Genomic DNA, 19,167 nt, shown 5'->3' with positions numbered 1-19,167 from the left:
TTGAGGCAGGGTCTTGCTCCATTGCCAGACTGGCCTAGAACTTTTGATCATCCTGCCTTAGGCTCTCACGTCACTGGGATCACAGGCGTGCACCACTGCACCAGACCTCAACTACACCCTCAAAGAGAAACAATCAATTCTAACTCCTCACAGTTCTACAAAGTCACTGCAAATGCTGGATTCATAAACACTGCCCCGTTGCCATCATTAGAAATGCAGTTTAGGCCCTGAAAACTCTGATTGCAACTGATCACAGCCTTTTCACCAACCGACTACACACATTCCCTGTTCTGTGCATGTTTCTGGGAGAGGACCTGCTGTTCAATGCACCTCATCACTGTCAGCGTTGTGATGCAGGCCACACAAAGCTCATCCAATTGTAAGGCACATCAGAACCTAATAGTGCTCATGGACACTGGAAAGTAGGTCAACACCACACATGGGTGGCCTTCTGGACAGCAAAGCACCAAGAGCATAGTAACTAGAGCAGAGAGCCAGGACCTTGACAGAGAGAGAGGACACTGGTGTACAAATTGAGAGCCCAAAGAAGAAGAAGAAGGCAGAGTCCTGCTGCATCCTTCCTAAACCAGGAGTATGCATTGGGGTAACTAAAATAGTGCACTGTTCTTGAATTTTAGGGATGAGAGGTGGGAGGAAAAGGGAGAGAGAAGGGAAATTGCATGGAAATGGAAGGAGACCCTCAGGGGTATACAAAATTACATACAAGAGGAAGTGAGGGGAAAGGGGGAAAAATATAAGGGGGAGAAATGAATTACAGTAGAGGGGGTAGAGAGAGAAGAGGGGAGGGGAGGGGGGAGGGGGAATAGTAGAGGATAGGAAAGGCAGCAGAATACAACAGACACTAGTATGGCAATATGTAAATCAATGGATGTGCAATTGATGTGATTCTGCAATCTGTATACAGGGTAAAAATTGGAGTTCATATCCCACTTGAATCAAAGTGTGAAATATGATATATCAAGAACTATGTAATGTTTTGAACAACCAACAATAAAAATTAATTTAAAAAAAATCTTAATGATTCTTACATGAAAGTATAATAAAATCATTGTCCAAATAAATTAAAGTTATACATAAGTAGAATAATGTTCCATGCCTGTGGATAAGAAGTCTTAATGTTATTAAAATAACTTTAGTTTCTAAAATACTCTACAGATTCAATGCAATCATTCTCAAAAATTTTTTATTCATCTTTTTCTTTCAGTAACAAAAAATGTATTATAAAATTCATATAGAATAAAACTGTCCTGAAAAGCTAAAATAGTCTTGAAAAGAAATGAGCAAAATTAAAGGTCTCACACTGAGGTTTCCAAATATACAAGAGGGAGATTATTTATGACAGCACCTGCATCCCTCACACAGTGCAAACAGCAGAAGGTCGAGCCTCACAGCAGCCCTTCCACTCTGGGCCTGGAGATTTTAAACAAGGGTGCTGTAATTACCCAATAGGGAGTCAGGCTTCTCCATTGCATGGTACAGGGACCTCCACAAAAGGGTGACTTGGGCACCTGATCTTAGCTCAAAATGCACAAAAGCCTAACTGTGAGCCTTAAATCCATTGAACTCCTACAAGAAAGACCTGTGATAAAGCTCCAGGACTCAGGACATGATCACAGTTTCATGAATCTGAACCTAAATGCAGAGGGAAAAAATGAAAAATAAACAAATGAAAACTACATCAGGGGCTGGGGATGTGGCTCAAGTGGTAGCGCGCTCACCTGGCATGCGTGCGGCCTGGGTTCAATTCTCAGCACCACATACAAACAACATCAGCAAAGATGTTGTGTCCGCCGATAACTAAAAAATAAATATTAAAAAATTCTCTCTCTCTCTCCTCTCTCACTCTCTCTTAAAAAAAAAAACTACATCAAACTTAAAACCCTCTGCATATAAAAAATATTGTAAGATTGGAAAGGCAACCTGCCTGTGGGATGGGAAAGAGAAATTTGCATCTGATACAGAATTTTATTCTAGATGTAAGTGACTTCTATATTCAATCACAATGAGCCTGATTAAAAGTGGGCAAATGACAGATATTTTCTCCAGAGATAAAGCAAAGCACATCCCTGTGTGGGCGAACATGCACATGTGTGAATGTGAGCATGCATGGGGATGTCTATCACTGGGCATTTCCCAGCACTGCTGCTCACTTCATGTGGTTGCTTATGAAATAGAAACATACCCCCCTACCCTGCAAAGTGTAGAACACATAGCACATGGCAGTTTTATTCAGACACATACAAAATGAACAGGAAGTTCCTCTCCTTCCTAATGACCTCTACCTTGGTAAATAAAAAGTGTTTGAGTGAGTCAATAACTCTAATTTATTTTCTCAGAAACTTTTTTCTAAAATTACTTACCAATTCACAATTTCCCAGTTTTATGGGATTTTATAAAATTAGAATAATAGAATACTTCTATCCCAGCTACTTACGCTATCTTTTGTGATATCTTTCCTCCAGGCTCCAGGAGGAAAGACTGTGTTGTTTACTTCACTGTTCTAACTGGTGCAACTAGAATTGCATGTGGATGAAATACAAACATACCAAATAAAGTAATGAGTGCTTCCTCCCTTCACCCTAGAACATGGAGTGGGTGCTACCCATTGTTATTATGGTGGACAGAGTTTGGCATAGCTACTCACATGTGGGAAGTGAAACTTCCACAACCTCAGCCCCTTAACTCTGGGGTAGAATGAAGCCAGTTGCAGAAGCCTTGCAGATGTAGAGGGAGGAGAACCAGTCATCTCCACATAGCATAGTAGTCACAGCTGTGACACTGCCTTGCATAATGTTTCTTCACTCTTTTCCATTAGATGACGTAACCCTGATGTAGACAACACCACTTTATCTCAGGTGGTGACGCATGAACCAGCTAACTCCAGAGCACTGGGAGCGGTCATCTCTTTAGGGGCCTCCCTTCTTCCTGGATATTAGTGCTACAGAACCCCACAAAACGAAGGAAATCTCACCAACAACAAGGTAAAATTATGAACCTGAATTTTTTGATGTATTTGAGAACCTAACGTGCATAGCACAAATTATAATTTTTTTTCCAGTACAATTTTTGAATGACGTCCCAAATTAGCAAACCATGTAATCTTTTAAATTTTTTTTAGTTTGTCCTCAAACACAATGAATTTAATTATTTTTTACTGAGAAACCTGTTTCAGATTGAACAAAATGGTAAACAGAAGATAGGAGATAGAGAAAATATAAAGCAGCCTGTGTACATTTCTGTGAACACCTCCATGTAACTAATTAGGTGTCTCCATTTCCTTCCACATAGCTAGTATACAGGAAATATGCAGATATAGCTCTTTTATCTACATGTGCACAAACTGTTATGGGGAAGACCACTCAGAAAACATACCAAGTCCATTTTGTTCAAATTGGAGAGTCTTTATTTACCTGGCCAGCTGGCAACTGCTCCCTACAGCACCCACAAATTTTTCAGCAAGGAACAGCCCCAAGCCTGAGCATTTCAAGTTCTTTAAAGGCAAAAACTGCCAAAACTACATCTGGGTTGATGTAGCTGCAAGCAAGCAGGGGCACAGAAGCTACACTGAGCAGTTAGTAAGACAATGAAATGGGTACATTGGTATTTCTCATGGGTCTTTCCAGGTTGGCATAGCAGCAAGCAAGCACAAGGGAAATGGTTCAAAATGACACTAGTTGAGTACAATTTAGAGAATGGTTACTAACATCTAGACAATCAATCTCTGACAGGGTACACTGCCCATGAAAAATGGGAACCAAAGAGAGAACAATTTCAAATTGTATAAGAATTGCCAATTTATGCTGCAAACTTGCTATGCTAAGCAACTATTGATAGGTACAGAGGCATAGTGTTTCCATGGGAGATGCATTTCTTACATGACATGGAGTCTTAGGGTAAAATGGAGTCTGTTTGGTCATTGCCCATATAGCCTGACCCATAACACAAACAAAAAGGCACTGAGCTCTATATTTCCTTTAGCATATTTACAAGTAAATAAAGAAACTTCTTTGCCATTTATAATTCATTTTAAATAGTTATTACATTACAGTTTCTAAATATGCATCAACTTCATTGGAACAATTATATATCTTACTGGATCCTAACTTATCAAATTCCTCCACTGTTGATTGTTATACAAATTACTTTCAGATTTCACTACCATAACTGCAATTCACAAAGCCCACACTGTTTACTTGTTGGTTATTTTCTAAGTTTCTAAAAGTGGAATTTTAATCAATATTGTGATAACCTACTTACACATGTTGCTTGACTTCTTAAAAATTGTACCAACATGTGTTCTAGCTAATATGAAATGGATTGTTAATTTCATGATGTCATAAATTCTCAATAATCTTCATATTAACTGATTTTCAATTGAAAATCACATGGTTTTGTTCATTATGAAACAAAAATGTAGAGCAAAATAATGACAAAAATGATAATGTCCCTGTTTTAGTACATCCTAATTCCTGGGCATTCTATATTTATGAATCAACTGATTATTTACTAAGACAGACAAGTAAGAATGCTGCTTACTATTAATTTAGTAATAAGATCTATAGAATATGCATATTGAGAGTGTGATTCATTCAATTCTCCTACCCTGAAGGCACAGGCGTGAACTAAGCAAGCTAAAGAAACAATGTCACCAACAAGCAGAAGCTTATTCCAAGGGCTCACCCAGACTACCCTGTATACTTACACTCTCATATAGCTATTTAATTAGACCAAAATATTACATGGTATCTGTACACAGACTTTCCATACATGTAAATGGAAGTACTGAAAACTCTAGTAACATTCTAATGTGACCCTTCTACAGATAATCAAATGGTTCCTTGGGTAGTGCAATGTTCACCTGAAGTTTGTGTTATCTTTCTAGCTGTTGTGAGAGATCTCTGGACCCAATGGACCCTGGAGGTTCCTGGTGTTGTCATCTAGGGCTCCTGCATTCACTGGAAGCTCTATGTCAAGTCATGTTGACCACATCAAAATTGATAAAGAAAAACTGAGACCAGTATAATGTAAGAAAGTTTACTGCACTGAGAAAAATGTCTTAGCACTGGCCAGCATTCCACACAGAAGAAATTGCTAATGTGCCCCAGGCCTCACAACCAGGAAGACAGAAAATGGCATGCAGGGAGTCCCCAGTGGATGAGGCCTGGCCTTGGCCTCATTTTAGCATCACTGGACAGGCTTCGGCCTAGGATTGGCTGAGGCACAGTTGCTTAGATATAAGGACACACTGATGGGTCATGTTATATCCTGCTTGGAACCCAGCTAGGTGTAGTTCATGTATGGAGGCTGGTACATGCGTACTCATCATGAACACAGAGGCTTCCCTGATCTCCCTCAAATAATGATAGATTTAACAAAACTACAGATGTGGGCAGTGACAGCACCTACTGCCACCATCACAGGCAAGCTGCCTGATACCTGTGCAGCTTATGTCACAATGGCATTCCATTTAGGTGACTGTTATGCTCTCCTTTATTATGCCAGTCACAATAGCGCCATGATACATGAGAGATAACTGCCTCTAGGTGTTCAACAGCTCTGGGTGATTACAACACAACCCAATATCCAGAGAAAAAATACTGAAAAATACACACTTCCTCATTAAGGAGAGTCTCCAGGATGCAAGCTAGTCAATTTTCAAATTCCTTTTCATTACAGCCTTTTCTTGTTTAAATGTTAAACTTCTCTAAAAAGGAAGAAAACTGGCATCAAAAATATCATTCCAAAAGGAGAAGAAAAGCAAATCTGCTTCCACAGCTGGACAGTTGCTTGAGGTCAACTGCACTGGCCAACCAGGTTCCTGGAGCACCTCTCAGGTTTAAGGCTCAGAATATCTCTTCATGCCAATCCACACTCAGTCTTCAGAAATTCATCAGCATTGTCCTGTAAGTGTGCCACAGTTTATGGCCCCAGCAGCTCTGCACCAGGCAGCTGCTCTTGGCTGCCCATCTACTTTCCCCTATTGTATCCTCCATAGTCCAGGGAGGGGCAGCAGCTCTGCAGCCTTTAAACAAAACACTCAGGAAACTCCATTAGAAGCAAGTGACAGATGGGCACCCAGCTTCAGTGATTTATCATTTGACAAAACTCTGAATAAAGACAAGGCAAGCTTCCGATGGACACTCTCCTCACCTGCAGAAGGCTTCCTGGGTCTGGTCTCACTTTTGGTTTTTCTCCTTGTCTTGCTTGTTGCTGTTGTGTTTCTATAGGTAACTCAGAAAATCTGTTGGTTACAAACAAAAGATATTTCAAGGAAGGAAATCTACAGACCAATGTCCCTGATGAACATAGATGCAAAAATTCCCAATCTTTTTCAGAAAACACATTTAAAAATACATGAAGAAAATAATAAACCATGATCAAGTTATTTTATCCCAGGGATACATGGGTGGCTTAATAAATGCAAATTAGTAAATGCAATACACCACATAAATAGAATAAATAGATTTAGAGCTATGGTAACAAAAAGGGCATGGTTATGGCACTAAAATAGATATGAAGTCCAATGGAATTGAAAGTAGTTGCAGAGACAAACCCATGCACAATCGTCTGACTCTTGACAAAGGGGTCAAAAATATATGTTGGAGAAATGATTGCTGTGTAAACATGGTGCTGGGAAAATTGAGTATCCACATGTAGAAGAATAAAATTATGTCCTTATATCCCACCCTGCACAACAGTCAGATCAAAATGGATTGAAGATGTAGAAATCCAGTCAGAAACGTGCAACTTCTAGAAGAAAGCATAGGGTCAGCAAGTATTGGTGCATCCACTGACTTCCTTAGTAAGACCCCTGAAGCTCAAGAAATAAAACCAATGATCAGTGAGGTAGTGTTAAATTAAAAAGCTTCTGCATAGCCAAGGAAATCATAAAGAGTGTGAAGAGAGCCCAACTTCAGAGTGAGGGAAAATCCGTGTCAGCTATTCTTCTGACAAGAAATTTATATCTAGAATATATAAAGAAGTAAACAATCTGAATACCAAAAAAAATCAAATAACCCAATAAAAATTAAAAGAACTAAACAGATATTTATTTAGAAAAGAAATACAAATGGCCAGAAAATATATGAAAAAATGTTCAACATCTCTAGCAATCAAGGAAATGCAAGTCAAAATTACATACAGATTTCATCTCATACTAGTCAGAATGGCAATTGTCAAGAATAAAAATAATGAATGTGGGCAGGATATATGGGGAGGAAAGGACCCTAGTGGGACTGCAAATTAATATAAACATTGTAGGAAGCAGTATGGAAATTCTAGGAATGGGATCATGATATAACCCAGCTTTACCATTTCTTGGTATTTATCCAAAAAACTAAAATAAATATACTATAGAGATACAGCCATATCAATGTTTATGGAAGCACAGTTCACAATCGGCAGTTATAGAACTAGCTCAAATGGTTGTCAACAGATGCATGAATAAAGAAAATGTGATATATGTACACAGTAAATTTTATTCATTCAAAAGGAATAATTAAATTGTGGCATTTTCTGGTTAATGGATGGAAAAATGAAACATCATGCTAAGTAAAATAAGACAGACTCAGAAAGTCAAGGATCAAAAGTTATCTCCCAAATGCAGACTCTAGAGTAAAGTAAGGGGGGAAATGGAGTTGGATATCATAAAGATATATGGAAGACCAGTGGAATTGAGGAAGGAGATACAGAGAAAGGGAGAGGGATTGGAAATGGTCATGTGCATGTATAAATATACAACAGTGGATTTCAACTGTATGTGGATCTGTAAAGCACTAATTATTAATTTAATATAAACATTAATTAAAAATAAAGATAAGGCAGACCAGTCGAATAGAAGATGGGGAATCAGGGGAGGAAGAAGAGGAGAGAAAAGAGGGGAAATCAAGAACTATAATGCAGTAAAATAAGTTCAATGTACATATGATTATGTGAAAATTAGTCTTTATGTACAACTATAAAGCACTAATAAAAGAAAGATAAGTAAATAAAATAAAAAGGTTCCCATAAAGTAATTCTGAGACAAGCAGTTACTACCTTTGGAAATGTAGCATATCAAGTAAATGCTGGGTACTAGGGGAGAGATGACCCCTCAAATCTTCAGAAGAGACTCCTGAAAGGAGGGTCTACTAGTGAACTTGACATTGGGGGTTCTGAGCTGGATCTCGCAGTGCCAGGATGTGGACTTCTAGTAGGGAACTGTGCCTGGCCAATGCAGGTATCCCTGAAGAGTTCAAGGAGGCTGGTTCTCAATATGAACTGAGTTAAAGAAGAATAACCCAATGACTGTTATTAACCACTGTTCATCACACACAGGGGAAACTGTAAAAAGAGACTCTCTAATACACTCCCTTCTCAGAAATTAATGGTGAAAACCTATAGAGGATTGATATTCATTGAATTACAGAAGAGGGTGTGATAGAGGAGAAATTTTTGTGTTGGTGAATATGCCTACAGTGGCATTTCTGTTCATTATAATGTACTATCAAAAATCAATTAAGAAAAAATCATATTTACATTAGCATCAAAACTATGTATACACTTCACAATACTGTGATCCTGATTAGAATAAGATGTACTCCATGTTTCTATAAATATGTCAAAATATACTCTACTGACATGCAAAACTAAAGAAAATTAAACTATAGATCAACTATTTATGAAAAATTTAACCTAAGAGTGAACTATCTGTGGACCTAAACTACACAATATTGATGAGTGAAATTGAGAAAAAAATTAAAAAATGGTCTCAGATCTCTGGACCAGGTGGTGTGAGCTGCTGTGTGTACAGCTTGGCCAGGCACTGAGGGCAAAGGGCCACCAAAGCTTGAGTGGCAGCATCCATGTCTGTTTAGGGACCCTGGGTCAGGCAGAGAAAAGCTGTAGACAGAGCAAAAGAGACAGTGGAGGAGATAAGATCCCAGAAGATATGCAACATAGTAGATTGGATATTCCTGCTTTAATACCCAGTGTGAGGACTCAAAGTGAAAGGAGAGTCTCTGAGCCACTGTGAGGAGAGAGGAACGTCCCCTCAAGGTTGGTGACTGAAGGTGTGGGTCATATTCAACATGAATAAATTAAATAAATAGCAAAGGAGAGTAAAATGATATTGACTAGCCATATACTTAGGTCAGTTGGTGAAACTCTTGTAGCTATAGTTGAGAGAAATCAGTGTACTCACATATTGCTGAAAAGAACAAAATTAGCTCAACATAATATGCACAAATTTGTCCACCAAATATTGGCATAAATGCATACTGAAACAATGCACAGAAATGTTGCCTGATCTGGGTACTTTGTATGTATTTTGTATGCGTGAAAATGCGTGCCATTTTATATTGATTGATCATTCTTCCATACTTCTGAAGCTGGGAAAATTTTTGTTTATGGACTTTTTTCTGATGATCAACTTCCTTTGCAAAAATAAAAAGTAAACTAACTTTAAATTAGAGACATTTGAAGACATTAGAAAATATTCATTTTACTAAAACTATTAATGAAAATGCAACCATAACATAGCAAAACCTATGACATTCATGAAGCACTACTAAGGGAAAAGGTGTAATACTAAATGCCTACATCAAAAAAGCAGAAAGTCTAAGAACAGATCCTACAATGACAGTAAAAAAGCAAACACAAACGACACTTAAAGTAAGCAGTTGAAAAATCAATGATAGATATTGGAGAAGAAATAAATAAATTAACACTAAATAGCAATACAAAAAGTATCAATGAAAGCAAAAGTTGTTTATGAAAATACAAACAAAATCAACACACCTTTAGACCTTTAGAACTTTAGACCTTCTACACTAACAATAAAAAAACCCAAGGTAAATAAAATATCACAGAATAAAAGAAACCTTATAGCTGGTGTCACAGAAATGCCAAGATCATTAGCAACACTTTTGAACAACCACATCTCAACATATTGTAAAATATACAAGAAAAGGATAAATTTGGGACAAATATAGCATACAACATCTGAATTATGAGAAAATATATGACCTGGACATCCATAATGACCAAGAAATTTGAATCAGTATTAAATACTTCCGAGTAAAACAAACAAAAACAAAAACATAAAAACCTCCAATAGCTCGTGGCTTCACTACTTTTCTATACCAAACATTCAAAGAGAGGTGACCCCACCTGTCTCGAAACCACTCCAGGGAATTGAGATGAATTTCAACTCCTCAAGTCACATTCCACAAAAAACATCATTTCCCTAGTATAAGATCCAGAAAATTACACAAAAATCACAAAAAAGAGGATTAGAGACCCTTATCCTTCATCAAGACCCATGCAAGCATTCTCAGCAAAACATAGAAAATGAATTACAACAGCACATCAAAAAGATAGCACCCTTTGTACATATGGAATCTTTCCCAGAAGGGGAGAAGCTCAAAGACAATGACAAGCAATGCCACACTATGATAACAGAACAAAGGACCAAATGCTTATAGAAGGATATATAGACTTTTAAAGTTGCTGGTATACATATATAAAATGTTCATTCTCTAAAAGAATTAAATTGTAATAAACACTACAATGTGGATTAATTTGAAAAACATTTGACTGACCCAAGTCATAAAAAAGAACCCATACTAAATGATTCTACTCAACCAAACCTGCAAGACATAAATTTAAACATGGAGATTATACTTAGTGTCTTCAAGTGACTGTAAGTAAGGATACGTAGGGACAATGGATAGTGTTTCACTGAAAGTGATAAAAATATCTGGGAACAAGATGTATTTGGAAGTTGCACAATTTGTAATGTGGTAGATAACACTGAATTGATAACCATGAACTTTTACAAAGGTTAACATGATGTCATGTGAATTTTATCTCAATGATAAGAAATTTTTGCAGCAAAACTGCAGATAGTGTTAGAGGTTTCCCATTTACAGGCTGGTGAGTGAATGAGAGTTGCCCACTACTCTTAATATTATCTGACTCCCAAATACCCCTAATTCACACTGAGGTGAAGGAGGGCAGAGATGGAAACACACAGTGAGAAGCATCAGTCTCTCCTCAGTGTTTCTCATTTCTCCACTGATGTCCAGCAGAGGAATTCCACTGCTTCGTCCACTGTCCATGCTGGCATGTGGCCAGGTCCTTTCTCCTGGGCTCAGGAGGGATGATACCTGGTGGTGTGCTCAGGCCTCCTGCTGTCTCTGCAGGCTGAGCTCTGGGCTCCCTGGAGTCCTGCTACCACTGGGCAGGCACCAGGTTCACATAAAGCAGAGGGGAATGAGTCTCCCACATCCCACATAGCATTGAGCTGACTGCACACATGCACCCTGGCTGCAGACAGAGTTGATGGGAAAAACCAAGGAGAGATGCAGTTCTGCTCCCCCCAGAGAACAGGAGACACTCAGGAGTGAGTACTTGGCAGTCAGAGTCCAGGCACTTCTGAGCCTTATTTTCATGCTGCTCAACAAATTGCAGTTTCATCCAGATTGTCAGCCACCCCAGGAAAAAAAAAATGGTTAATTCTTCAAAGAATTATAGGAACAATGAAGTCTTGTAAACACAGTACTATTTTCTGATTTCCAGTGGACTGGACGTCTGCACAGTGTTTGCAAGTAATACATGTGATAGTTCTTCATGTTACTTCTTATTGGTTTAAAATTCTTCTATTCAAATAGCTTTTATTTACCACACACTTAGAAAATGCACAAAATTATCTGCACAGTTTTGATGGCTGACAAAGAAATATATTCAGATTAAGGCACAGGGACAAAATGCCAAATACATTGCAGATGACAGGGAGGTAGATATGAATTCATTTATGCAAATTACATACATTCATATTTTCCAGTAGCTGTTGGAAATAAAAACATCCAATACGGTATATAATTTTTATTGAAATATTTTGAATTCATCAACCTCAACTTTTTGTCCTAATCACAAATATGTTCTCATTTTCAATAATTGTTCACATTTTAGAATGAAAGCATATCATTTAATGAGGATGTGAGTTTAGTGGTAAAACTATAACTATAGGGTCATGCAGCTTTGGAAGCACAGTATGAGGGTCAGAAGTGCTAAAGTGCTCCTCAGCATCACTCAGTAACTAATCAATAAAACTAAACCATAATTGCTAATATAAAAATATGTAATTTAGAAAATAATTAAAACCTGTATTTTATAACACAAACAATCCACTGCATTTTTTAATGCAATCTACTTATTTGATAGTTAAGAACTGTCAGAGAAGTACCAAAAGGAAAAACTCCCAGCTTTCTCCACTAACAGACAAAAGTATTTGCAGAAGCCCTTCTTTAAATTACTGGCATTAAAAATATGCTAATTTATCTTTATGATTCTATTCTTGACCTTTTTGTTTCCTGACCTTTGTTTTATTTATGTCACCAACTTTTGGTGTTTATGGGAATTTTCAATAAGCATTTAATTCCTTAGAGGACAATGTAGTTCTAAACATGCTAAAATTATGAGGTCAAACTAGAAAATTGAAGGCTTATTTCTTATTTTTAAAAAAATCTAGGTGAAGAAATTAATCACATTTTGGAGATCTACAAGAATACTTGGAGGACCCCAGGAAATAAGGTAGTGGTCCCATATTTATTTTGTCATATCCATAATCTGAAGTTTCCTGTGAGACTGATCCATGAAAAAAGTAAGTCAAATATAGAGAAGAATTTTTCAAGAAGTAGTTAAACACATAAGCAATGAAGGACATCAATTAAATTCATATGATTCAAACTGATTACTAGAAAATTTACTAAGTTCTATTGGAAAAATAAAAATAGTACATGGTTTAGTATAAAAAGTGGAAACAAAAAAAGTCTCTGTAGTTTATGCCAACTTCCAGATCCTGAGCACATATTTGTTTATCTTATATTTGACACAAATGTCTAGGGGTGGTGAGAAAGGACTCCTGTAGTGTCTGGAAGTCAGTATAAAAGGATGAAAACCTGCAAAGTTTTTAATATGCATTTGTCTCATCACCCATCACCTTCTGAATTTGTCATATGCATTTATATTTTCACATAATGTATTATTGTATTATTTCTCTTAGGGTAATCAATTTACTTGAAAATACCAATATTTTTCTTCTTTCCAAAACTTAACCATCAAAAATAGCTGTAGCCATAGTTGTGTCATCGGTTATGCTTCTTGAGCAATTACTGCTATAAAGACATCTTACCTTGCAAGTGCACAGGGCACCTTCGATTGCATGACCTCCCACCATCCTGCACTGTGTGTGCTATAGTAGTGTAGAAGGGGCAGAGCCTGCTTGGGAGCTCTTCATCTGTAAGTCAGTAGCATAAAGAAATCCAGTCCAGGGGAGTGATCAGTCAACAAAGCCACCAGGCATTAGTTCATTACCACTGTGAATGAAGTCATGCACAAGCTACTAAAAAAGATGAACAATACAAGGTCCCAAATCAAGAAATTTTCACCAGTGATCTGAGTGATGAATACATACAGATTTAATTCAAAGCAATACAATATGTCTCTTTCTAACACTGTGCAGAAGGGGGAAAAGTTTAAGATTGTAAAGCAGTTTCCAGAGGAAAAGTTTCATTTGAGCCTTCTTTAAAGCCCAATACACAGTAATGGAGAAAAGTATATCAAACTATGTCACAGTTAGAAAAGGCTTCTGTCAGCAAGTTCCAAGGTATGCTATAAACAAGGGGGTCACGTGGGAGTGAGCCTCAGGTTTGTGTCAGGGAGGAATGGGGGATGAAGCAAGACAGCGTTCAGGTAGACAGAGTAGGACTCCTTGAACTTCACCCTCACTGTAAAATTAACACCAACCTACATGTGTCTGGCTACCCACCCCTGACCCTGGGGGACACACATTTCCAGAGGATCCCAGGGAGGCTCAATAGGAAGATCACTTTTCTAAGGGTAAGTGTGGTTAACCTAGAAGGTCCTGAGAAGGACCAGGTTTGCAGAGGGCAGAGGAAATGACAATATGAGTGATTCTGAATTGAGTCACCTATGGGTGGTCTGAGCTGCTGTAGAAGTGTTGTAACTAACCATGGGAAAAACATTCTTTTAACATATATATTCAGTACTTTTTGTATAATTATGATGCCATTGAGATGAAAGAAAAATAATGGAAGTGTCAACAAAAAAAGTATAAATTATTTTCTAGACAAAGGAAATTTCAACTTTATGGTGCTGAACACAGAGTGAGAACATATAAATATACAGAGTAGAGGTTTAGGAGAATGTCAGCTGGACGGGGACCCAGAGGCTCTGAAGACCTTACCCTGATTATCTGGAGAGGAATAAAGAGCCCCAGCAGGAGCTGGAACAGGTCTGGCTGAGGGTGTGTGTCCATGAGACAGCACCACCTTTGTCCTGGGGAGCACCAGGGAGAGTGGGGGACTTCAGCAGAGTTCAAGGGCACTCAGGTCACCTCAGTTTTCCACAACACTGTACTTGTGATGCTGGAAGGGGAAAATTTGAAATCTTGAGATCGTTTTCTCATGAGTAAAATGTTTTCATGTTCGTAGTGATCAGTACTCCACATGATATGTATAGATCTTTAAAAAAAACAAAAAAAATACAATATACAGTATAAGTTGAATTATTAGGTGTGGACGTAATGGCAAAATAATATTGAATTTTGTCTATGGAGAAGGATGAAGGTAAATAAACTACAGATCATTAAACAATGAACTGTCACACAGGTGGGCATGCAGGCGAGGAGGTGGGCAACCCTGGAAGTGCTCTGCATGGAGTCTCTGGAGGTCAGGGGAGGCCTTATGGGGAGCTGAGCACAACCCGTGCAGGTCAGGCCCAGACCCTGTGCTGCAGACTTCAACACCAGCACTGGGAGGTTCACTCTGCTCAGAAATGAGTAAACATATCAGAAAAACAAGAGTGATGTTTCAATGCAGAGAAAGTGACTACAAAATATAAGAAAATTATTTGGACATGAATGTGTGAACTAATTGCATTAATGAGGTTTTTTACTTCCTCTTTTTAACTCTTCATCATCTCAAACAACCAGAATTTCTAGTAAATGGCCAATTCCACCATGGTAACTGAATTTCTCCTCGTGGGCTCTCCTGATGGCTGGGATCTGAGTTTCCTCTATTTCACAGTATTCCCAATGACCTACCTGGGTACCCTGTTAGGGAACCTTCTCATCATCACTGTCACCACTGCTGACCAGAACCTGCACACATCCATGTACTTCTTCCTCAGGAACCTGTCCATCTTGGACATGTGCTACATTTCAGTAACTGTCTCCAATGCCTGTGTCAACTCTCTCACTGGCAACAGGGCCATTTCAGTGGCTGGCTGTGCAACACAGACCTTCCTGGTCTTTTTTTGTGCATATGTGGAGATGCTATTTCTTACCATCATGGCCTGGGACCGCTATTTGGCCATCTGCCAGCCCCTTCAGTACCTCTTCATCATGAACCCCCAGATTTGTGTCCGCATGACCCTGGCCACCCTGATCAGTGGTGTGCTGTATGCAGGTATGCACACTGGGAACACATTCTGGCTGTCATTCTGCCAGTCAAACGTGGTCTATCAGTTCTTCTGTGATGTCCCCTCTCTGCTGAGGCTCTCCTGCTCTGACACCACCAGCAACATGATTCTTATTCTTGTCTCTATTATAGTTGTTGGTGGTGGCTGCTTTGCTATAATAATCATGTCATATATTCACATATTTTCTGCTGTGCTGAAATTTCCCACCAGAGCCCCAGGGAAGGCCTTCTCCACCTGCACCCCTCACATCCTCGTGGTGTCCGTCTTCCTGAGTTCTGGCACAGCTGTGTACCTGAGGTCCTCAGAAACCTCTGACACTCTCCAGGACATGGTTCTCTCTGCCTTTTACATCATGGTTCCTCCCTTCTTGAATCCTCTCATCTACAGTCTCAGGAACAAACAGGTAAAGGAAGCTGTGAGGAGAGTTATGCAAAGACAGTTGTTCTCAGGGAAATGATAAAGTTGCATTTCAAGATTATCCTCATTTCCCTGTTTGTGGTTCTTAGATAAAGCTCTTCACATTTGGACTTTCCATCTAACCCTGCCTACACTGGGATTACATCATTAGGAGCTGATTTATTTTATAAGGTATATTTTGTGATTTACCATATTTTTCCATGGATACTTCATAACATGTGTAATTTTGTCATTGTATACATTTTTATTTTTAATTATTTGTTTTAATTTGTTATACATGACAGCAGAATGCATTTTAACTCATTATTCTAATTGGAGTATAATTTCTTATTTCTCTGGCGGTATATGATACAGAGTTTTACGGTTTGTGCAACCATACATGTATGTACATAGGGTGATAGCGACTGCCTCATTTTGCCAGCCTTGTCCACCCACATCCTTCCTCCCCTCATTCCCTTTTGCTCAATCTAAAGTTCCTCCATACTTCCCTATGTTCCCCCCATTTATGGATCAAAACTTCATATCAGAGAAAACATTTAACCTTTGGTATTTGGGGATTGGCTTATTTCACTTAGCATGATATTCTCCAACTCCATCCATTACCCGAGAATGCCATAATTTTATTTTTTGAGGCTGAGTAATATTCAATTGTGTACATACTACATTTTTGTTTTCCATTCATCTGTTGAAGGGCATCTAGTTTGGATCTATAGTTTAGCTCTTGTGACTTGATCTGCTATAAACATTGATGCAGCTGTGCCATTATAGTACGTTGTCTTTAAGTTCTTTGGGTACAAACCAAGAAGTGAGATAGCTGGGTCATATGGTGGTTCCATTCAAAGTTTTCTAAGAAATCTCCATACTGCTTTCCAGAGTGGTTGCACCAGTTTTCGGTCCCACCAGCAATTTATGAGTGTACCTTTCCTCCACATCCTCACCAACAGGTATTGTTGATTTTTGTTGATAATTTCCATTCTGACTGGAGTGAGATGAAATATTAGAGTAGTTTTGATTTGCATTTCTCTAATTGCTAGAGATGTTGAAAATTTTTTCATATATTTGTTGATCAATAGTATATCCTCATCTGTGAAGTGTCTGTCCAGTTTCTAAATCTATTTATTGATTGGGTTATTTGTTGCTTTGGTAATAAGTTTTTTGAAGATATATATATATATATATATATATATATATATATATATATATATATATATATATATATATATCTGTCCTGGAGATTAGTGTTCATTCATGTACATGTGGTAAAGACTTTCTCCTATTCTGTAGGCTCTCTCTTTATGTTCTTGATTTTTTTCCTTTGTTGTGAAGAAATGTTTTAGTTGATATCATCCCATTTATTGATCTTTGATTTTATTTCTGGTGTTGTGGGAATCTTTTTAAGGAAATCATGTCCTAAGCAAACATAATGAAGATGTGGTTCTAATTTTTCTTCTACTAGGCACAAGGTCTTGGGTCTACTGCCTAGGTCTTTGATCCACTTTAAGTTGAGTTTTGTGCAGGGTGAGAGATGGGGGTTTAGTTTCATTTTGCCACATATAGATTTCCAGTTTTTACAGTACTATTTGTTCAAAAAGCTATTCTTTCTCTGAATTATTTTTGGCACCATTGTTTAGTATGTGATAATTGATATTTATGTGGGTTGGTCTCTATGTCTTGTATTCTGAACCATTGGTCTACAAGTGTATTTTGGTGCCAAAACCATGTTGTTTTTGTTACTATAGCTCTGTAGTATAGTATAAATTTCTGTATTTTGATGCTTCCTGCTTTACTTTTCTTGCTAAGGATTGCTCTTGCTATTCTGGATCTCTTATTTTTCCAAATGCATTTCAAAATTGCTTTTTTCTATTTCTATAAAGAATAACAATGGGATTTAATAGAAATTGCATTAAATCTGTATAAAGATTTTGGAAATATGGTCATTTTGACAACATTAATTCTGCCTATCCAAGATCATGGGAGGTTTTCCATTTTCTAAGGTCATCAATTTCCTTCTTGTTTTTTGTTGTTTTCATTGTAGAGGTCTTCTACCTCTTTTGTAAGATTGGTTCCCAAGTATTTTTTATCAATACATAATTTAATAAAAAGTATAATTCAACATATTTGCTGAAATTCTTTGAGGATATATATATATATATATATATATATATATATATATATATATATATATATATATATATTTCATCCAATTCATCAAATATGTCCTCTTACCGATATCAAATACTGTGAAAGAGGAAAATTTTACCAATTTAAACTACAGATAACTTATACTCCATAATCTATTCTTACTCAGAGCCAGTGTCAAATATGCAAGAACTGTGATATATACTTTTGTCAATTAATTATTTGAAAAAAATACAAAAATCAAATCCTAAAGAATTTGTGACCAAAAATCCAGAGAGAAACACAATAATATTTCTCTCCATCTAGAACATTAAAAAAGAAGAATTTTTTCATCCATGAAGTATTCAGAGGACCATTGTTACCACCCCCTGAGTCCTGATAATAAATCCAACTGCTGGGAAATAGACCCCACCTTTCTTAGCTGTTCATGAGTGACCCAGTGTCAGGGACCAAACCCCAAGGCTGAAATGCAGGTCATCTTTTGGACAGTTTTCCTCCCACAATGTAATTGTCTGGCCTCAGTGTCTGATTCCATGAACACTTAAATTTCTCTCACTTTACTAGACTTTTAACTTCTCTCTGTACTTGTTTCCTAAAACCTTGGGGCAGTTTATTTAATTATTTATTGTTCCCAGAGCAGCAATTGAATTCAGGGGAGCATCTTCATAGTTTTATGTGTTTAATATAGAAACAGGATCTTAGTAAATTGTTTACTGTCTCATTATGTTCCTGATGCTGGCTTGGAAACTCTTCTTCTCCTGCCTTAGCTCCTGATGCACTGGAATTGCAGGGGTGGGCCACTTCCAAATCTTGTGGCAATTTTTCATCATCTCACAAAAGTTATTATTCTCCAAACATTCTAGTGTCCTCACTGACATATGCTTTGCAAACTATTAATTATAGCTGGCATATGCTCATATCAAGTTACCTAGGAATATTTATATAATAAAAAGAGAAAAAAATGTATATATATATATATATATATATATATGAAAATAATTACATCAAATTCTAACTTTTGAGAAACAATTTTATTCACCAGTACACTAATAGGAAAAAAATGCAAAAAAAAAAAAAACCTATGTAATTATTACCTAGGTAAATTTA

General features: G+C 37.5%; 1 protein-coding gene across 1 annotated transcript; it reads left to right on the top strand.

The window, feature by feature from the left end:
* The first annotated feature begins 15,043 nt into the window (after window positions 1-15,043).
* On the top strand, window positions 15,044-15,961 carry LOC143400214 (olfactory receptor 14C36-like). Its single transcript, XM_076857525.1, has one exon. The coding sequence runs from the start codon at window positions 15,044-15,046 to the stop codon at window positions 15,959-15,961; it is 918 nt and encodes a 305-aa protein (XP_076713640.1).
* The last annotated feature ends 3,206 nt before the right edge of the window (window positions 15,962-19,167 follow it).

The sequence above is a fragment of the Callospermophilus lateralis genome, chromosome 5, assembly GCF_048772815.1.
Source record: "Callospermophilus lateralis isolate mCalLat2 chromosome 5, mCalLat2.hap1, whole genome shotgun sequence".
Classification (NCBI taxonomy): domain Eukaryota; kingdom Metazoa; phylum Chordata; class Mammalia; order Rodentia; family Sciuridae; genus Callospermophilus; species Callospermophilus lateralis.
Note: the sequence above shows the minus strand (reverse complement) of the source record. Positions and strands in the feature narration are given on the sequence as shown.